The sequence below is a fragment of the Culex quinquefasciatus genome, chromosome 2 (assembly GCF_015732765.1).
Source record: "Culex quinquefasciatus strain JHB chromosome 2, VPISU_Cqui_1.0_pri_paternal, whole genome shotgun sequence".
Lineage (NCBI taxonomy): Eukaryota > Metazoa > Arthropoda > Insecta > Diptera > Culicidae > Culex > Culex quinquefasciatus.
Genome location: NC_051862.1, coordinates 140,970,322 through 140,992,974, shown reverse-complemented (window position 1 = coordinate 140,992,974; position 22,653 = coordinate 140,970,322). Strand labels below are relative to the sequence as shown.

General features: G+C 41.7%; 1 protein-coding gene across 6 annotated transcripts in view; it reads left to right on the top strand.

Moving 5' to 3' along the window:
• LOC6031757 (BUB3-interacting and GLEBS motif-containing protein ZNF207) overlaps window positions 1–22,653 on the top strand; it is a 40,864-nt gene that overhangs the window by 5,896 nt on the left and 12,315 nt on the right. For 2 of the 6 annotated variants that reach the window (XR_005277882.1, XM_038258398.1), the window contains exons 2-6: window positions 8,941–9,305; window positions 9,468–9,708; window positions 9,773–10,226; window positions 19,619–19,783; window positions 20,041–20,179. Coding sequence is in view for 5 of the 6 variants with exons in the window: in XM_038258398.1 (XP_038114326.1) it covers window positions 8,941–9,305; window positions 9,468–9,708; window positions 9,773–10,226; window positions 19,619–19,783; window positions 20,041–20,179 (1,364 nt within the window). In the remaining variant the exon portion in view is untranslated. Of the gene's footprint in view, window positions 1–8,940; window positions 9,306–9,467; window positions 9,709–9,772; window positions 10,227–19,618; window positions 19,784–20,040; window positions 20,180–20,451; window positions 20,788–22,653 lie in introns of those variants that run through there. The other 4 variants (XM_038258402.1, XM_038258401.1, XM_038258399.1 and 1 more) reach the window with 4 other exon arrangements.

Sequence of the window (22,653 nt, the reverse complement as noted above, 5' to 3'; positions counted from 1 at the left end):
TGGTTCTGAAATGGCGGCCGCTGAAAAAATCGATTCAAAATTTTGAACTAACAAATCTCCTAAATGCGAAAGATTTTCTTCAACACATATAGGCATTTTGGAAACGTAAATTACTCAAAAAGGAGTTCTAGCAATAAAAACTAGTATTCCTTCAGCCGTATCGGAGAAATAGCTTAGCAAAGGCAACGATTTCATATTTTTCCATACATTCGCAAATCAATCAAGCAAAATTATAATTTCAAACTTTCAATGTAACAAAAGGGTTCAACAGATAACATTGAAAACTTTCCAGCTTGTTCAAAATATATCACTTTAGGAATTGGAACAGTTTGAAAGCAATCTATCGAGTTATTCTCATGTTCTGGTGGTAGAAAAGAAACTTGGGCGGGTGGTCGATTTTCCGTCTCCGGTGGTGGCTTAATTATAAATTCTTACAGTTTCAGCAATGTTAGTACTTTAAACATGAAAACAGGTATAAATATTTATACTCATGATTGAAATATCTGCAAATAGATTGATAACAACAAGCATTTATTGTACGTGTTAGAAAAGCTTTTGCTTATATACACAGTTTTTTTTTCATTTTTGTACGTAAAATTAACAGGGGTCCACTTTTGGAGCAGTTCTTCGTATTATTTTAGTAATTTAAAAGTTCCTTGAGTAGTGCGGTGCCTGTGTGGACGCGCAGTCCTGTTTTTTCGTGTTATTTTCCGTCTCTTTTATGTCGCTGTTCGAGTGCATGGGGTGATTGGCTATTATAATTAAATAATGGCATCATTAGTGCGGTGCCTGTGTGGACGCACAGTCCTGTTTTTTCGTGTTATTTTCCGTCTCTTTTATGTCGCTGTTCGAGTGCATGGGGTGATTGGCTATTATAATTAAATAATGGCATCAGTAGTGCGGTGCCTGTGTGGACGCGCAGTCCTGTTTTTTCGTGTTATTTTCCGTCTCTTTTATGTCGCTGTTCGAGTGCATGGGGTGATTGGCTATTATAATTAAATAATGGCATCAGTAGTGCGGTGCTTGTGTGGACGCGCAGTCCTGTTTTTTCGTGTTATTTTCCGTCTCTTTTATGTCGCTGTTCGAGTGCATGGGGTGATTGGCTATTATAATTAAATAATGGCATCATTAGTGCGGTGCCTGTGTGGACGCACAGTCCTGTTTTTTCGTGTTATTTTCCGTCTCTTTTATGTCGCTGTTCGAGTGCATGGGGTGATTGGCTATTATAATTAAATAATGGCATCAGTAGTGCGGTGCCAGTGTGGACGCACAGTCCTGTTTTTTCGTGTTATTTTCCGTCTCTTTTATGTCGCTGTTCGAGTGCATGGGGTGATTGGCTATTATAATTAAATAATGGCATCAGTAGTGCGGTGCCTGTGTGGACGCGCAGTCCTGTTTTTTTCGTGTTATTTTCCGTCTCTTTTATGTGATAAGTGCAGTGCTTCTGGGGACGCGCAGTCCTGTTTTTTTTCGCGATAACTTTCGTCTCTTTTGTGTCGCTGTTTGTGTACATGGGGTGATTGGTCATAATAATTAAATAATGCCTTCATAAGTGCAGTGCTTCTGGGGACGCGCAGTCCTGTTTTTTCGCGATAATTTTCGTCTCTTTTGTGTCGCTGTTTGTGTGCATGGGGTGATTGGTCATAATAATTGAATAATGCCTTCATAAGTGCAGTGCTTCTTGGGACGCACAGTCCGGTTTTTTCGCGATAATTTTCGGCGTAAATGATCGTAAAGAAATATTCCAACTTTCAGTTTTAGTATTAACTCATCAAACTATCGATTTTATGAAGAGTAAAGCGTCATTTATTTATTATTTTTGAAATTTGCTCGCGTTATCTAAATTGTAAAAACAGTAAAAATATACTGATAAGTCCAGCCCATAGCACTACTGCTCGGCTGGCACGCGTACGATAAAAATAAACCATTTTAAATAATCAATTATCTATCTTTCCGCAGCCGGCTGCCTAAGATTTGAAAAATTTCAACCGATAAACAAAATGCTCATGGTCACATCACTGCCACTCGTGAATCCTGACCTCATACCCATCTACTAACCCCCTCAAAACTCATGTGATACTTTGTCGGAGAAGCAGTCGATTGGGCGGTCTCTATCACTCAAGTATCGGACTAACATTCCCATCCACTTCCCCGTGACCCTACCACTGGTCGTGGCCGGCGCCGGTATTGATCAGCATGATAGGGGCCTTTGAGAAGTTGCGAAGCGAGGAAAGATAGCACCCACTCATCTTCCACGGCTCGTGGATGTAACTTCTGGAGGTCCTGGTCAATAACGGAGTAGCAACTGCGGGTGGGCACCTATGCTTATGCTTATGCTTATGCTTATGCTTATTTTAGTAATTTAAAAGTTCCTTAAACTTACATTATTTCGACTTCGAACTTTCTCCTACACATAAATGTTAAGTTTTCGCGAAAAAAAAACTGGATTTCCTCAAGATTTGTAAAACAGAGTGGATATTATTGTTTTTTTTCTGAAAGAGCACACAATTTAACTCAAGTGATTAAAATGCACTTGGGACATTTATGCGAACAGGGGCAGTCAAGTGGTCATAACTTAAGGCAGGGTTGTTTCGAAGGTTTCGTTTATCTTTCCAATAGGTTGCATGCAGTGATGCCAATTTTGCAGATTTATCTAGAATTTTGCAGATATTTAAAAACAGTTGCAGATAATTTTCCAGCTTATGAATTTGCAGACTTCGCTGGTGGTATGATGAATTCGGACATAGTTTTCATACAGATAAGTGAGATTAAGTTTAAAAAATTGCACTTCACTCACTTAAGGGGTCTGATTTGTCGCAAAGATCCAACTCTTTCGCTTGGAACCTTTCAGCACTTCCAGCTTACCTGTTTCGTTGTTTTGCAGCTCTCGTTTTGGGCTATTTACAACTTAGTAGAACCGTTTGCTTTTAAATCCCTCCGCACGGCTGGGACCTTGCCCCCATGGAAAGCATGGGACGGTCGGAGGGCTTGTAATGCACTTTACCAATACGGAAAGAGCAGGGGAGCATTTGTTCCCCATACTAGCGCCAGTCAAAGATGTTACACATTGATCTTTGCCGAGTGGTGTCTGGAAATATTAATAGTTCTTTATTAGTTATGATCTTTTCCCTTCTGGATTCGATTGCTTAGTAAAGGGAAGGTAGTGTATCGTCACAAACTGGACCTTATCACAACACCTTAGGGAGGCGACCTATGGAATGTTAACATTAACCTTTACATGTTAACATTAAGTTGAGAATGAAATTGCCACTGAATCCGCTTTGTAAATGCCGGCCCCGATACTCTTCAAGGGTGTTCCCCTCAGGAACTGGGAAAGATTTACTTTTTTTACTTTTATTAGTTATTTGAAGAATATTTACAGTGCCACAGTTTTGAAGAATAAATCCAGACGGAACCGAATGATCGAATGCTGCCTGACGTCGGAAAATTCGGAGCAACTGGAGCGTACCTAGCGGCCGGGTTGCGTAGTGTAATGGAATTCCGATTTCGATATGATGAAACCCACCGCGGAGCTGGTCAAAGGACGACCAGGACAAACTCGTGGCCAATTGTGACTTATACTGGCGAAGGTGATCGAGGACATCTGACGGCGGTTGCGGAGTCGTCCTCTTTAAGGCTAAGTACTCATGCATGATAATCGTATTACAGGCCTGCCTTTTCTGGTCATGTTGAATACGATTAACTGCAACACTAACCACTTTAATTTTCAGCAAAATTGACAAGACTTTTGACGAACGTGACAGGACAGGGGACTGCAAGACTGTAAAACATTTTATATAAGTCCTTTTATGTGGGAAAATTTTGCCCGAGGTGTGTTTCTTTGCTTCTTTTAAATAATGACCTTTGCTAATTGAGTTTAAACCTCAACATATGAATTCATTTTAATAATTTTGCTTTTGTTGGAACAGTTAAGGGTCACGTAGTAAAAGTCCGTTGGTGCGTGGATAGTATACCCCGTTTGCTCGAGTTCCTTGGGGCCAGTTCTGTAGGTTTTAACAGTCTCGACAGTTCAAACCTACAGCACTGATTTTGGGAAGCTTGTGCAAATGGGGTTTTTAATGAACATTGGGGGCGGTGATTGAGCACGAAGTTTCGATTTAGCTTATTTACATCTTTACGCGATTACATACTCTCACAAACACAATCTCATTTTAACCTACCCAATCATGTCCTCAATCCCCGCTCCCATGGAGTGCGAGCGATCCGCATGTGATTGACACGACCATTACCATTCCTTTACACAACCGGACTTGGACTGACTTGATCCTGGCTATCCCACCTCGATCCGCAAAAAAAAAAAAAAAAGTAGAACCGTTTGCTTTTAAATGTGTTTTTCATGCTATTGTGATAGCCAACACAACGGAGAGCAAAATACAAGGAATCTATTAATAGAACTGCCTATATTTGAAATTTTGGATAAACTTAAAAAATATAGAAGTCAGTCAATTTTACATTAGAAACTATGAACAGAGCTGCTCATGTTCAAAATATCGGAAAAAGCACACCAATATTACAAAGTCATTGATGTTTTAAAGACTAGATATTATTTTAAAACATGTTTGTTGATGACAGAAAATTTCACATTAATAACTATCCAAACATCTGTTTAAAAAAAATTAAAAACGCACAGAAATGTCACAAAATTATTGAACTTAAAAAAATGATGGTTTTTCACACCATGTTTACTGCCGCTCTAATCGAGTCCGTCCCATATGTAAAAACAGCAAGCCGAGAAAAACGCATGTCAAATTTGTCCCGCCCATAAGGCTACGTGTTAGAATCTCACGAAAAATTGGATATTCTCCAGTTTTCTCGAACAAAGTATAAAATGTTATTGGTTTTTCTGATAGTTTACATGATTTTGAACCGAACTGCATCATTACCTCAAAATTGACGAAATTACAGATGGGACTAGCTTCGAGAGGCAGTTTAGGCTGTTGCCAATAATTTGTGTAATCTATGTACCTCGGCTTTGACATTTCTCCCCTATATGGATACTGAGCTCGATTTGCTCAACATCCGCATTGACCTTTTCTCATCTATGAATTTCCTTTTTGCCTTCCTCACCTCACTGAGGCAAGGCTATAAAATCACTCGAAAAATGAACTTCTTAAATACACCTTTTAGATATACCTTCACGTATACCTATCGACTCAGAATCAAATTCTCTACAAATGTCTGTGGGGATGTGTGTAGACATGATTTTTTTTCCACACGATTATCTCAGAACTGGCTGAACCGATTTTGGCCGGATCCGCCTTATTCTGTTAGTTTTGGGGTCTCCTAAGACCCTATTAAATTTTATTCTGTTTAGTGAAGTACTTTTAAAGTTATGACACGAAAAAGTTTTTTTGTAGCTGCAAAAAAGGGTGATTTTTGCATAACCTCAAAGGCCGGATCTTTTTGCTTACGCGCGAGAGTCGCGCAGCATGCGTATCGCCCGGTTGCCACATTGTTTCAAATGAGAGTCTGCATCTCTTCTTCAAAAAGTCTGTATAGATTATGAAACAAATCGTCATGTCTCGATTACATGAACTTTCAAGTAAATAAAAAACTAATAAGAAACTTAACACTTAGACTTATTAACTAATTTTTAACTTAATAAAAGTAAAAATGTAAACGAATAATAATTACTCTCCGCACCATTTTCGGGGGACCGGTGTTTGTGGCGCTTGCGCGCATGGCAAGCCTTGGATTATTCTACACGCAGAAAAATCAAGCCTATTTGAATCAGAAAAATATTTTGTTATTTTAATTTGACGATTTTTTGTTGAAATAACCCTGAAAACCAATTGAAACAACTCAAAACTTTGAGTTGAATTAAGTTGCTTTATTTCGTCAAACTCTTTGAGAAATACCAACAAAATTGTTGCTTTGATTCTACTCAGAACGGCGTTGATTCAACTTTGCTGTGTCTTTTGGTTGTAATCAAAAACTATTGTTGTTTACACGTGCCCGCTATCAGTCAAAATGTAAAGTTTTTTCCTCAGTAGGCGGAGGATCAAGCTCCGAGGTAAATTTCGTTTTCGTTCCGTGCGGCGAGGCCATACATTTGATTCTATCCGTGGCCTGTTCTCTTGCCATGAGCAAAGATTCGCGAGATTCGGAAAGGTAGTGATCGAGATTCGGGGTGATTTTAATGCCAAAAGCAACCAGGAATCAACAATTCAGAAGCGGAAGCTGCCACGACCAGAAGTTGCTAGGCGGAAAACCAATTCAGTTTTGCCGATCGAATGGAAATCCCCACAAAATATTAGCCTTCAACGAAACAAGCTTCATAAGTACCTTATCATTTTATCTCAAATGTCCTTTTTTAACGTTTTTCCCACCCTTGCAGACCTCTGCAGACCTGGAAGCCAGTGACAACATGGCCGCCCAGCGCGGAAAGGCAACTTAGCAAACTTGTCGGCTGAGTTGTCAGCAACACGGCTGCGGTTTAAGGGCAGCGAAACAGATTATTCAAGAGCAGATTAAAAATATTTGAGATCTTCAATAAAATTTAAAAAATGAAGTGCAGTTTTTATTAATTGATTCAATACAAAGAATAACAGAAAATTGAGAAAATACTCAGTTGTTTTAACAAAAAACCTTGATTCGATTCTACAAAAAACCGACGTTGTTTCAACAAAATTCTTATTTGATCGCACTATCTGTCAAATTTCCTTCTGCAAAAGTTAGGGTAGATTCAACAAAAAAATTGCTTTGAAATAACAAAATGTCCCGATTTGAAACAACAAAATTCGATAGTTGATTCAATGCAAAAATTTCGTTGATTATATTCAACAAAATATTTTGTTGAATCAAACCTCGTACAGGCTGATTCTACAAAACATTTTTCTGCGTGTATAAGTGTTTCGAATTTTTGGTGTTGAAAAGTCTGTATAATAAGTTTGTTTTGTATTTCTGGCACTGCTGCTGCGTAAACGTCAAACGTGCTCTCTCTCTCTCTCTCTCTCTCTCTCTCTCTGTTTATCTTTTTGATGTGAGAGTGATCTGCCGTCGCCGGGTTGTGATTGTATGATGTTTTTTGGTGAATTTATTCCATCCCCGGACGGAATCGCCGATTCTGAATCGGCTATCATGAAGAAACGGAGCGCATCCTGCATCGACCAGCAAGGCACGATCGTCGACCCGCTGGATTTGGTGCCGGTGTTTGTGCTGGAGCACCAGAAGATTGTTGGCGGCGTGAAAAGTATCGAGTCGACGGTCAGAGGCGTGATCCAGACGGAACAGGACACCCGGATGTGCTGGGAACTGAACGAGGAGGGTAAGGTGATTCTGGAGATGGGCAGTTGAAGCAACGATTTACCGGGTAGTTCTGGCTGAAGAGCTGCACAGGCTTAGCTGATGAAGAGTTCACCGAATGCCAAGGTTGGCTTCAGCAAGGCCATGTCCAACGGGTGAATTCAGATTGACAGTAGCGGGGGAGCGCCGTAGATTAAGCGGAAAGTGGATTCGATTGAGGACGTGGTTCAGGGACATGTCAAGGGGAGGGTATCGTAGGAGAAGTTCCGCAGACTGTGTCGGGGGTGGTCATGAAGAGCTATGTGCTGTTGATGGGAGTGGAATTTTCGCCAAGTTTGAAGAAGCTCGATATCATGATCTCCGGCTCATAAGCAGAAAGTTCAGGGGTCAAATTCCGGTTGTTCCCATTGAAACGGCTTTGGGATTGAACATAGAATATGAACTAAAAACAAATTAAAACAGAAGGTGTTGGCCATCAGGAGATTTTCTATTTACGAGCACTTAGATGTTGTTTACCTACTTTTTCAGTTGGTTCTCATATATTTCTATGAAAATGATTTCCGAATCCATCATGCTACGCGTCTTTCGAAAGTTAAGCTAAAGACCTTTTGAATTATATTCATTTTGAAGATCTGACAAATCTATTAGAAGAAATGTGTAGGGTAAATGATACTACAGTAGTTGTTCGGTAACTGGGCGTTGTTTAACTGGGCTGCTTTTTAACTGGGCGCTCGATAACTGGGCTGTAGCCCAGTTAAAAAGCAGACAAACGTAAAAAAAAACAAAACAAACCAAAATGACCGAGGGGTTAATGGATGCAAAAATCATATTCAATAAATAAAAAAACTTTTTATTATGCATCGGTGGTCCCCTCGTTATTTTTTGTTCAGCCCAGTTAACGAGCAACATTCGGTGACTGGGCTACGTTTTCAGCCCAGTTACCGAACAACTACTGTATATGAATTTGAGGAAGGCATCAACCACCTAAGGGTGGATTAAGTAACGTTTTATTAATACTTTCGATATTTTGTCCTTTTTACCTTAACGATAAACCTTAAAACGATAAAGCTTATTTTTCTGAGTACAACGACACTTTGTACGACCGCAAAGGATTTAAAATGGATTTTTAAATCAATTTAAAAAATTAACATCGCGGCCCTTCATGACAGAAAAGGTCCTACTTGACAGCTCGTTCCAAGGGGACCATAGTTGATCCATCGAAAAAATGTTGTCTTGTAATTTTGTTTTGTTTTAAAATGAAAAAAAGTAATCAGAAATGGTTTAAATCGTGTTTTTTACCGTTGTACATAAAAATTGACGAAGGGCTTTAGGACCCTATTGGCCGGATACAGGTCGTTATAATTGAGGTCTCATATGGACTTTTTCCGGTCGTAGCAAGTTTCCGGTGGCCTTAGAGAAAACATCCGTCGGTTTTGGAAAGCGAGCGTCCTAAGCTTTCGTTTGAAACCAAGATAACAAGATTTGACCAAAAATCGGATTCCTGGCAATTTGCATGACGAACGAATTTAAAACCGTACTTTTCACAATGTATTATGAAGTCAGATTAAAAAAATCTTTTTTTCTTTTAAGAATTACTAGATTAAATTCAAATGCTTGAGAACCACTGCTTCTAACACTTTCCCATTCTGGTTCTTCTTTCTTGTCTTCTTCCAGGTACTGCAACCGCGAGTTCGACGACGAGAAGATTCTGGTGCAGCACCAGAAGGCCAAACACTTCAAGTGTCACATCTGCCACAAGAAGCTGTACACGGGCCCCGGATTGTCGATCCACTGCATGCAGGTGCACAAGGAGTCGATCGACAAGGTGCCCAACTCGCTGCCCAACCGGTCTAACATCGAGATCGAAATCTACGGCATGGAGGGCATCCCGCCGGACGACATTCGGGAGCACGAGCGGCAAAAGAACGGAAACGGCGGGGGTGGAGGTGGAGGTGGGGGAGGCGGAGGATCTGGAGCGGGGGGAAATAGGTCTGATTCGGACGACGATGAACCGGTTGGGAAGAAGCCAAAGGCGGAAGGTGAGTGGGTTCTGTTGTGTTTTGTTTTTGCTTGTGGGGTGGGGAAGGTGGTTTGTGGAAGTTTGGTATTTCGGTGTTTGAAAAATCGATATTTACATCGCGCTGTAAGTCGGTCAAACGTCTGTCTATAAACTAACACGGTTCTCATTCAATTTCTTGTAGCTCCCGTTTCACAAGGCCTGGTGATGCCTCCGAACATGATGACGCCGCACCTGCCCTACGGAATGAACCCGATGATGGCGGCCCAGATGGGCCACATGCCGTACATGGTCCCGTCCGGGATGCCCGGCATGATGCAGCAGATGATGGGTGGTCACCCGAGGCCACTGTTCCCGGCTGCGGCGTCCGCCACGACCATCTCCGCAAACCCCGCAATCAACAAGGCGACCTTCCCCGCGTACAGGTTAGTTTTCTGGGGCCCGTGTTTGACAATCTTGCGTTTACCGATGCCCTCTCTATTCTCGCAGCAGTGCGACGATCAGCGCGCCACCGACGACAAACTCGGCGAACGCGGCCAACGCCAACGCGGTCGGCGGGGACGCCGCCAAATCCGCCGCCTCCTCTGTGATACCGGTGACCGGGACGACGTCCAAGATCGTGCACCCGCCGGAGGACCTCAGTCTGGAGGAGATCCGGGCGCGCAAACCGCAGTACCAGAAGAAGATCAGCCTGGCGACGCAGCAGCTGCTCCAGCAGAAGCACCAGGAAAAGCAGCAACAGCACGCGGCTGCAGCCGTGGCGGCGGCCAACGCGGCCGTCCAGCAGCAGCACGTCCAGCAGATGCAGGCCGCCGCCGCGCAACACCAAGCGCAGCAGGCGGCCGCCTTCAAGGCGTTCTCGTCGGCAGCCGCCGTCAGCGGGACGAACACGATAGTCACGAGCGGACCGGGCAAGGACAGCCGGCTAATGTCGCCCCACGAGGTAAGTCCCGAACCGCAACTTTATTTCACCAACACAGACACACCACTTAACGTACGTACAGTTATTTATACACATACGAATTCATTTACATACCTTTTATCAGTAGCATCACTATCATTTGGTTAGAATCTTAATTTGATTATTTTCTGTTTTTGTTTTATCTGTTTTCACTTGTTGTTACACACAATTCTTCATCGTAATCTGTTTGATTGTCTTGCCAAGTTGGTGCAAACGGCGAACATTCGTCGTTTTAGGTCGGAATTGTTTGACAAAAAAAGAAAAATTAAGTAGTAGTTTCCCGTTGGCCTGTTTTATAATGTAATTTTAAGTCATTCTCTCGACAACCACTACTACACATACTACAAAAATAAAATACCTCGTGCATGGGTGTGGTGGGGCGTAATCACAGTTTGTTTTTGACCTTTTCTAATGCTTACGGTTTTTTAATACTATCTGCTTCAGTACCTACCATTTTATTGAAAAAAGGGGGGAACGGGATGAGATAAATTGACCGTTTCAGTCGGTAACGAAGGTAAGCGGGGTTTGAAACTGTTGATTTTACTAAAAAGTTAGCAAATATAATACATTATTAAATAAAAAATGCAATTTTCTTCAAAAACAGCAACTTCCAGTGGGTCAAGTGTGCGAACTGCAATAAGAAAACTATGGCAAATATCCGCGATTGTGCCGTAGAGGTAGCGCATATTTCTGAAATGTGAAATAACAGTAAATTGATTTGGGGTACTTCCTCGTAGTATTTTTTCAATACTTTAATCATCTCCGATACCCTGGCCTCCCCGCGGCGCTAGCCGGGATACCAGTTACCATTGGAGAGATCGGATAACCAACCCCGGTGGGAACTGTGGTAGTATGCTGACAGGCCACGTGAGAAAAGCCCCCGTTTAGTCAAGGCTAAAAACCCAAAAATAGCATGTCTAACGGCAAATCGTGTAACAGGCCAGGTTTTGATGGATCTAGGCTAAATCGACCCTGCTGAGTCCGAATATCGCGGTCACGAAGCCGGATTCCTTAAGGGAAGCGAGATATTCAAGATGGCGACCAATATGGCGGCTATATAGAGAAGTCAACAATATCACAGTATGAAGGTTGTCGACGCGTCGATTTTAACTAATTTCGGGTCGCTGAACCCGAATATGACCATGAAAATCGGTCACGGCGACCCAGTAGCGTGTAATCCAACATGGCGTCCAATATGGCGAATAGTGAATCTTCAAGTATTTTTAAACAACATGTAACAGGCTTGTGACCGATCAAATTTAACTAATTTGGGGTCGCTGAACTCGAATATGACCATGAAAATCGGTCACGGCGACCCAGTAGCGTGTAATCCAACATGGCGTCCAATATGGCGAATAGTGAATCTTCAAGTATTTTTAAACAAGATGTAACAGGCTTGTGACCGACCAAATTTACCTAATTTGGGGTCGCTGAACCCGAATATGACCATGAAAATCGGTCACGGCGACCCAGGAACGTTTAATCCAACATGGCGTCCAATATGGCGAATAGTGAATCTTCAAGTATTTTTAAACAACATGTAACAGGCTTGTGACCGATCAAATTTAACTAATTTGGGGTCGCTGAACTCGAATATGACCATGAAAATCGGTCACGGCAACCCAGTAGCGTGTAATCCAACATGGCGTCCAATATGGCGAATAGTGAATCTTCAAGTATTTTTAAACAAGATGTAACAGGCTTGTGACCGACCGAATTTACCTAATTTGGGGTCGCTGAACCCGAATATGACCATGAAAATCGGTCACGGCGACCCAGGAACGTGTAATCCAAGATGGCGTCCAATATGGTGAAGAGAGAATCTTCAAGTATTTTTAAACAACATGTAACAGGCTTGTGACCGATCAAATTTAACTAATTTGGGGTCGCTGAACTCGAATATGACCATGAAAATCGGTCACGGCGACCCAGTAGCGTGTAATCCAACATGGCGTCCAATATGGCGAATAGTGAATCTTCAAGTATTTTTAAACAAGATGTAACAGGCTTGTGACCGATCAAATTTACCTAATTTGGGGTCGCTGAACCCGAATATGACCATGAAAATCGGTTACGGCGACCCAGTAGCGTGTAATCCAACATGGCGTCCAATATGGCGAATAGTGAATCTTCAAGTATTTTTAAACAAGATGTAACAGGCTTGTGACCGACCAAATTTACCTAATTTGGGGTCGCTGAACCCGAATATGACCATGAAAATCGGTCACGGCGACCCAGGAACGTGTAATCCAAGATGGCGTCCAATATGGTGAAGAGAGAATCTTCAAGTATTTTTAAACAAGATGTAACAGGCGTGTGACCGATCAAATTTAACTAATTTGGGGTCGCTGAACCCGAATATGACCATGAAAATCGGTCACGGCGACCCAGTAGCGTGTAATCCAACATGGCGTCCAATATGACGAAGAGAAAATCTTCAAGTATTTTTAAACAACATGTAACAGGCTTGTGACCGATCAAATTTAACTAATTTGGGGTCGCTGGACTCGAATATGACCATGAAAATCGGTCACGGCGACCCAGTAGCGTGTAATCCAACATGGCGTCCAATATGGCGAATAGTGAATCTTCAAGTATTTTTAAACAACATGTAACAGGCTTGTGACCGATCAAATTTAACTAATTTGGGGTCGCTGGACTCGAATATGACCATGAAAATCGGTTACGGCGACCCAGTAGCGTGTAATCCAACATGGCGTCCAATATGGCGAATAGTGAATCTTCAAGTATTTTTAAACAACATGTAACAGGCTTGTGACCGATCAAATTTAACTAATTTGGGGTCGCTGAACTCGAATATGACCATGAAAATCGGTCACGGCGACCCAGTAGCGTGTAATCCAACATGGCGTCCAATATGGCGAATAGTGAATCTTCAAGTATTTTTAAACAAGATGTAACAGGCTTGTGACCGACCAAATTTACCTAATTTGGGGTCGCTGATCCCGAATATGACCATGAAAATCGGTCACGGCGACCCAGGAACGTGTAATCCAAGATGGCGTCCAATATGGTGAAGAGAGAATCTTCAAGTATTTTTAAACAAGATGTAACAGGCGTGTGACCGATCAAATTTAACTAATTTGGGGTCGCTGAACCCGAATATGACCATGAAAATCGGTCACGGCGACCCAGTAGCGTGTAATCCAACATGGCGTCCAATATGACGAAGAGAAAATCTTCAAGTATTTTTAAACAACATGTAACAGGCTTGTGACCGATCAAATTTAACTAATTTGGGGTCGCTGAACTCGAATATGACCATGAAAATCGGTCACGGCGACCCAGTAGCGTGTAATCCAACATGGCGTCCAATATGGCGAATAGTGAATCTTCAAGTATTTTTAAACAACATGTAACAGGCTTGTGACCGATCAAATTTAACTAATTTGGGGTCGCTGAACTCGAATATGACCATGAAATTCGGTCACGGCGACCCAGTAGCGTGTAATCCAACATGGCGTCCAATATGGCGAATAGTGAATCTTCAAGTATTTTTAAACAAGATGTAACAGGCTTGTGACCGATCAAATTTAACTAATTTGGGGTCGCTGAACTCGAATATAACCATGAAAATCGGTCACGGCGACCCAGTAGCGTGTAATCCAACATGGCGTCCAATATGGCGAATAGTGAATCTTCAAGTATTTTTAAACAAGATGTAACAGGCTTGTGACCGACCGAATTTACCTAATTTGGGGTCGCTGAACCCGAATATGACCATGAAAATCGGTCACGGCGACCCAAGAACGTGTAATCCAAGATGGCGTCCAATATGGTGAAGAGAGAATCTTCAAGTATTTTTAAACAACATGTAACAGGCTTGTGACCGATCAAATTTAACTAATTTGGGGTCGCTGAACCCGAATATGACCATGAAAATCGGTCACGGCGACCCAGGAACGTGTAATCCAAGATGACGTCCAATATGGCGAATAGTGAATCTTCAAGTAATTTTAAACAACATGTAACAGGCTTCTGACCGATCAAATTTACCTAATTTGGGGTCGCTGAACCCGAATATGACCATGAAAATCGGTCACGGAATCCCAGGAGCGTGTAATCCAAGATGGCGTCCAATATGGCGAATAGTGAATCTTCAAGTAATTTTAAACAACATGTAACAGGCTTGTGACCGATCAAATTTAACTAATTTGGGGTCGCTGAACCCGAATATGACCATGCAAATCGGTCACGGCGACCCAGTAGCGTGTACTCCAAGATGGCGTCCAATATGGCGAAGAGAGAATCTTCAAGTATTCGACGCAATCTTGGATTACACGGTCCTCGGTCGCCTTGACAAGCCTGTTACATGTTGTTTAAAAATACTCGAAGATTCTCTCTTCGCCATATTGGACGCCATCTTGGATTACACGCTACTAGGTCGCCGTGACCGATTTTCATGGTCATATTCGGGTTCAGCGACCCCAAATTAGTTTAATTTGATCGATCACAAGCCTGTTACATGTTGTTTAAAAATACTTGAAGATTCTCTCTTCGCCATAGTGGACGTCATCTTGGATTACACGCTCCTGGGTCGCCGTGACCGATTTCCATGGACATATTCGGGTTCAGCGACCCCAAATAAGTTAAATTTGATCGGTCACAAGCCTGTTACATGTTGTTTAAAAATACTTGAAGATTTTCTCTTCGTCATATTGGACGTCATCTTGGATTACACGCTCCTGGGTCGCCGTGACCGATTTTCATGGTCATATTCGGGTTCAGCGACCCCAAATTAGGTAAATTTGATCGGTTACAAGCCTGTTACATCTTGTTAAAAAATACTTGAAGATTTTCTCTTCGCCTTATTGGACGCCATCTTGGATTACACGCTCCTGGGATTCTGTGACCGATTTTCATGGTCATATTCGGGTTCAGCGACCCCAAATTAGTTAAATTTGATCAGTCACAAGCCTGTTACATCTTGTTAAAAAATACTTGAAGATTTTCTCTTCGCCATATTGGACGCCATCTTGGATTACACGTTCCTGGGTCGCCGTGGCCGATTTTCTTGGTCATATTCGGGTTCAGCGACCCCAAATTAGTTAAATTTGATCGGTCACAAACCTGTTACATGTTGTTTAAAAATACTTGAAGATTTTCTCTTCGTCATATTGGACACCATCTTGGATTACACGCTCCTGGGATTCTGTGACCGATATTCATGGTCATATTCGGGTTCAGCGACCCCAAATTAGTTAAATTTGATCGGTCACAAGCCTGTTACATCTTGTTTAAAAATACTTGAAGATTCACTATTCGCCATATTGGACGCCATGTTGGATTACACGCTACTGGGTCGCCGTGACCGATTTTCATGGTCATATTCGGGTTCAGCGACCCCAAATTAGGTAAATTTGATCGGTCACAAGCCTGTTACATGTTGTTTAAAAATACTTGAAGATTCACTATTCGCCATATTGGACGCCATCTTGGATTACACGCTCCTAGGATTCCGTGACCGATTTTCATGGTCATGTTCGGGTTCAGCGACCCCAAATTAGGTAAATTTGATCGGTCACAAGCCTGTTACATCTTGTTAAAAAATACTTGAAGATTTTCTTTTCGCCATATTGGACGCCATCTTGGATTACACGCTCCTGGGATTCCGTGACCGATATTCATGGTCATATTCGGGTTCAGCGACCCCAAATTAGTTAAATTTGATCGGTCACAAGCCTGTTACATCTTGTTTAAAAATACTTGAAGATTCACTATTCGCCATATTGGACGCCATCTTGGATTACACGCTCCTAGGTCGCCGTGACCGATTTTCATGGTCATATTCGGGTTCAGCGACCCCAAATTAGTTAAATTTGATCGGTCACAAGCCTGTTACATCTTGTTTAAAAATACTTGAAGATTCACTATTCGCCATATTGGACGCCATCTTGGGTTACACGCTCCTAGGTCGCCGTGACCGATTTTCATGGTCATATTCGGGTTCAGCGACCCCAAATTAGTTAAATTTGATCGGTCACAAACCTGTTACATGTTGTTTAAAAATACTTGAAGATTTTCTCTTCGTCATATTGGACGCCATCTTGGATTACACGCTCCTGGGTCGCCGTGATCGATTTTCATGTTCATAATCGGGTTCAGCGACCCCAAATTAGTTAAATTTGATCGGTCACAAACCTGTTACATCTTGTTTAAAAATACTTGAAGATTCTCTCTTCGCCATATTGGACGCCATCTTGGATTACACGCTTCTGGGTCGCCGTGACCGATTTTCTTGGTCATATTCGGGTTCAGCGGCCCAAAATTAGTTAAAATCGACACGTCAACAACCTTCATACTGTGATATTGTTAACTTCTCTATATAGCCGCCATATTGGTCGCCATCTTGAATATCTCGCTTCCCTTAAGGAATCCGGCTTCGTGACCGCGATTTTCGGACTCAGCGGGGTCGGTTTAGTCTAGATCCATCAAAACCTGGCCTGTTACATGATTTGCCGTTAGACACAAGAAAATGAGCCCTTTTTCGATTCCGTGCCTTGACTAGTTACGGTGTCAAGAGAAAACCGGAGCTGGGTCTCGGTAGCTTCAAGCTGGCAGCTTCACCCCGAGACTAGGTTTTAGCAACCCCAACCCAAGTATTTTAGCAACCCCATACCCAAGTAATTCAAGTATTATGAACAATCAAGAAGGAATAAGGATCCGAAACAAACGGCATAGACCTAGGCACGAAAAGGACACCGATTGGAAACTCGGAACATGGAACTGCAGATCGCTACGTTTCGATGGGTATGAGTACGGGACCATCCACAAACCACGTGGACACGAGCTCAAACCCCGCAACTTCGGTGTTGTAGCACTGCAGGAGATGTGCTGGAAGGGAGCGAAGATGTGGGAGGATGATGCTTTGGAGCTCACCATGTACCAGAGTGGCGAAGCCGAAAACAAGCGTGGATCCGGCTTCATAGTGTTAGGCAAGATGCGGAGTCGTGTGATAAATTGGGAGCCGATCAACAACCGGATGTGTAGGTTGAGGATTAAAGGTCGTTTCTTCAACTATCATATCTTCAACATACATTGCCCATACGAGGAAGCATCCGATGCCGAGAAGGAAGCGTTCTACGCGAAGCTGGAGCAGAAGTTAAACAGCTGCCCGCAGAGGGACGTCAAGATCGTCATCGAAGATATGAACACCCGCATAGGAAGCGAGGAGATGTACAAGCCGGTGATCGGGCCGAACACCCTGCACTCCGTCACGAACGACAACGGCCAGCGGTGCATCAACTTCGCAGCCTCCCGCGGTATGGTACGGAGCACGTTCTGGTGATGTGCTGGAGGAGGATGCGAATTCGTGTACTGGTAACGGCCGACTACGACACCAGCTTAGAGATCCGGACTCGTATCCACTCCGCGAATCGCGCCTACTTTGGATTACGGAAAACCTCGACATCTGATCGAGTGCAACGCGCCACGAAGCTGACCCTGTACAAGACACTTATTAGACCGGTTGCCCTCTATGGCCATGAGACCTGGACGCTGCGGCAAGAGGACGGACGAACCCTTAGAGTTTTTGAACGGAAGATGCTTCGAACGATCTACGGTAGAGTACGTACAGCTCAGAACAAGGGGCAATGTATGAGGAAAAACATTGCTTCAGAATTTTGCCGGCAGGTGGCGCAGGTCTCACCTAACCGGCTTCGTGGCCTAATGGTTACGGCTTCTGCCTCACAAGCAGAAGGTTCAGGGATCAAATCCCGGTCGGTACCTTTGAAATTTGGAATCAGGAATTGGAACTTTGAATATGAACAAAAACGAAACTGAATCAGGTGGGATTCGTATTCACACCTTTGGATTGATGATCTGGGACTCTAACCAGTCGGCCATCTGAAGGTTATTAAACATGTTGTCTACTCATATTAAATACGCTCTGATCCCTGAATTGCCTGAAGGGATTGGGAGTCTTAAGATAGATCAAGGATCCGTCCGGTGCTTGCTTCTATGTTAAGGCGGGGCCGGACAATGCCCAACGACCTCGGAATTGGGCCGCTAGGATCTCTGCCATTCTGAAATGGGTCGTTGGAAGCAGCGCGAGGGCTTTTACCACCTAATACCCGGGACTGAGATAAGTTGTATCAGCATTCGGCATATACAAAGTCTGATACAAATTATACTTTCCCATAATTTCGCTACCGGTTAGCGGGTATTGGATTGGACCACACACACACACACACAGGTGGCGCAGGTCTCACCAAGAATTGTCCAAGTGTGAGATTGTTATAAGTAATTCAATCCCTTACAACTTTGTCGAAGAGTGTAAAACGCTCCGAGTTGATCCTGATTTTTGGTTATTTTTTTAGTAAAAAGTATAGTCTGGTCCCTATAAATTGCCAATAAAAATATTTTGCGAACCTAGGTTGCAATACGTAAACGTTTAGTAAATATACATATTTTAAGAATTCTTAGATTGTTTGAAAACAGTAGCATAAGGTTTGATTTATGGGGGTTTTCGATTCTATTCCATTCCCCAGGCTCAAAATATTTCAGGATTGGGTTCGTAAGTTCAAAAATTTTGGATTAAGAAGACAAGAAGGATTCATTCAAGTTTTGTCAGCAGTTATCACAATAAAAGCGAAATCTAAACATTTCACACTTTAGAACAGGTTTTTTTAAAATAAGGTACATTACGAAATAAAAAAAACTTTTCTGGGGAAAGGACCATTCTGGGGAGTGAGATTCAGTGGAATGGGATAGAACCGGGTTTGTCAAATGACTTCAAACTTTTTCATAAAGTATATTTTAGGAAGAGAAAGTCTCGACTTATAGGACCTTCTTAAAAAAATCTCTAGAAGTGAACATGTTGAACACAAGATACACAGTAACAAAATCATGGTAAAATTACATCTGAAAAAGGGGTACATATTTTTGTCAGAAAATATGTGTACATGTGTAAAATTGAATTTTACCACTTTTCTGATGTATTGCCACTTTTTCAGTAGTAATTGGGTAATTGAGGTAAAATTCAACCTTCAAAAATTACACCTTCTAAATTTACACAATTTTTAACTGTGTATTTGAGAATAGGCGTTAATCCATAAATAAAAATTGAAACTTTGAAGGTTGTTAAGATGAACATTCAATCAAACAGATTTCAGTTAATTTCGTTACTCTTTTAAGTTCCATGCACTTTGTTATTATTTCCCAAAAGCTTTATTTTAATTTTTCAAACATCAACACTCACAAAATCACTCAAGTTTCAGCAGAAATAAAAATGTTAAAAAAAAAACACAAACACACCCAGATCAATATCAACAACAACCGTCTTGTATTTGTGTCTTACTATTTGTCTCTCCCTTCAACAAAATCCAACCCCACAATCACGCCCAAAACCAAAGCAGCAGGCAGCGGTCATAGCCCACGCCCAGGCTGCCGCCGCCAACCACCAAAAGCAGATCGACGAACTGAACCGGGCCGCGATGATCCAACGGATACAGGCGGCCAACCAAGCGGCGGCCGTCTCAGCAGCGGCCGCCGCCCGACCCGGAGTACCGATTGGAATGGTCAGTTATCTAGTGTCCCCCTCTTTTCCCCCCTGGGGGTGTGTCTCTCAGTATGTTTGTTTGAATGTGTGTGTGTGTGTGGATTTAGATCGATAGTTGTATGTGTGTGTGTTAGTTGCATCTCTAATAACAAATTAGAAATTAACATAGACTAGAAAGTGTGCGTTTTTTTTAACTGTTTGAATTACTAACAAAGGTCAAAGCTAAAAGAAAGCCACAATTTGTTGATTTTAACAATGTTTTTTGTTGACTTGCAGGTACCGATGTCGTTAAATCCCCAGATGCAACTGATGCCTCCGATGATGCGACAAGGGTTGGCGATCGGTCCGCCCGGTGCCGCCCTCATCGGAGGAAACATGCTCCGCCCGGGTCATCCGCAAATGGGCATTGGTCCAGGTAGGTACAACAACCACTTCTATCGAAGATAGAGCTCTCACACCTTGCGCCAACACCAATACTACAACAGTAGCAACAACAAAATAAAAAAAAGAAGTCTGTCATGCGCGAAAGGAGTTCGACTCAACAAAAACAAAACAACATCCAATTCAACAATTCACACTACCCTCCCCGCAAACACACCCACACATTCTCTCTAGATTATATTGATACTTATTAAAATATTTTACATCTATATTTTTTTTATTTTCACATTTTCCTCTTTAAAAAAGTGTAAACGTAAACAAAAACAAAAGACTTATGAAAAGATAATCATATACAAGTAGGATTTGTAATATAGACGCGCCAGACAAGCAAGTCCAATTTCAATAGGCACCTTATATATTAACACATATATAACACAAACACTCAAACAAACGTGCATTCAATTCCAACCATTTTAGTTTTTAGTGCGTGCGTGTGTGCGTGTAAGCATTACAGCAATTTCATTGTATATGGTAGATTTAACACAAACACACCCACAAATACATTGTGAAAACATCAATCACGCACACATAAAGCACCCCAACACACACAGCAATTCGAATAAAAGCGCTCCCCTTCTTGTATTTATCGTGTTTGTTCAACCACCTCCACAAATACATGCCCATGCCCAACTTCGTGTGTGTATGTGTGTGCGCGTCACTCCAATGAGACTTAATTTGAACTGCATTATGCCATAGTGATGTAAGAAAAAAAGGTTGTAACTTCGATTCGAACAATTTTCAGTTTTATTTGCTTGCTTGAAATCAGTTTATTTTTTTGTTTGTTTTAACCAGAGCGCGTTCCTTTCTCGATAAATGTTAGCGTTAGTTTCGTCTCTCTATTTCTTTTTCTTCATTTAGCCTTAAACCTCCGGCTTTTTCAATTTAAAACAAAATACTACCTTTAAAACTTACTCTTTATTGTTTTGTAACGTATTGTAAACCACAGAAAAAGAACCTTGGAATACAGCTTGAAGTTTGTCGCGACGGCAAATGTGAAAAAAATAAAACGATCGCTTTTTACTCCAGTATTGAAAACAACTCCATTCCTAAGTATTGCTCCGAAACTGCAGGCTCTAACTGTGCTGTCAGAGCTGTAGATTAGCATAGTTCTTCTATAATAACTCGACTCCGGCTTCTCAGGACTTCTCGAATCCGATCCTCAAATATTGCCCTTGTCCAGCTAGTTTGATATTTTGATTCCTGGAAAAGTCCATCAGTATGGCAAAACTACTTCACCGAAATTACGGATAACATATTGGATAAAATCCTGTTTATTTTGGAAAAAACATTAAAATCTTAACTTAGAATGCATCAATCAAAAATATTTTTTACATTTTGTTTGTAGAAGCATTTAACACATCGTGGATCCAAAAGTGAATGACACCATCTACGACCTTAAAACGTTGACAAACGTCAAAAAAACAAAAACAAACCAAAATGCTCGAGAGGTCAATGGTTGCAAAAGCAATTTTAATAAATTTAAAATCCTTTTTTAGGTTTTAATTATTGGGGTCTATCGATTCCTTACACCATAGCGCAACTCTGTGCAAAAAATAAAAAAAAACATTCGCTGATGTAGTTTACAGCCCTATTAAGATGTTACATCCGATTTTCATTAAGAAAACCAAAACAATCTATATAATGTTATAGCATTTCAAAGAATATGCAATTCGAGATAATGATGAATTTTGCTTCATTAGACTGTCAAGTATCTCTGGGCCAAGTTTCACCAAGTTTCAGAAGATTTGCTGATGTAGTTCTCGAGATACAGCTATTTTAAAAAGTTATTTCCGACTTTTTAAAGACTAAGCAATTCGATATAATTATGCAATTTGCTTCTGATGACTATTGAGTATATCTGGGCCAAGTTTCAGAAGCTTTGCTGATTTAGATTCTGAGTTAGAGCCATTTTAGAATGTTATTTCTGACTTTTTCTAAGGAAATCGAATATCGCACTTTGATTAGCGCAACGCATTTTACGACCACGTGTCACTTCAGGATGCCAAAAACCAGCATGGCACCCCGAGCATGCTTTGCTTATTTCAGATTTTTTGCAACCACGTGACTTATTCATATATGAAATGAAGCATGTTGATCGAGCATGCCAACAATTGAGCCTACTAAGCCGCGATGGAATAATCATCATAAAAAGAAAATCGTTGGATGTTCATCAAGAGAAAAAATCCGAAGGGAGCATGGCTCTCCTCTCTCGCGCACGAAAGATCGGTAAAAAGAATCTAAAAAAATCATCATCTTGATTATTCGGCGGAAAATCTTTTTCACTACTACACTTGCAAGTGTAACGTCACACGTTGAAAAAATGACCTGTCACATTTTGAAGATGGGCAATGTGTGTAAACAAAGTGAAATAAATATTTTTGAGTGGTGCTGAGAAGGAAATTAAAAAAAATCATCAGCTGATTGAATTTCTTGGAGAATTTCGGGAGC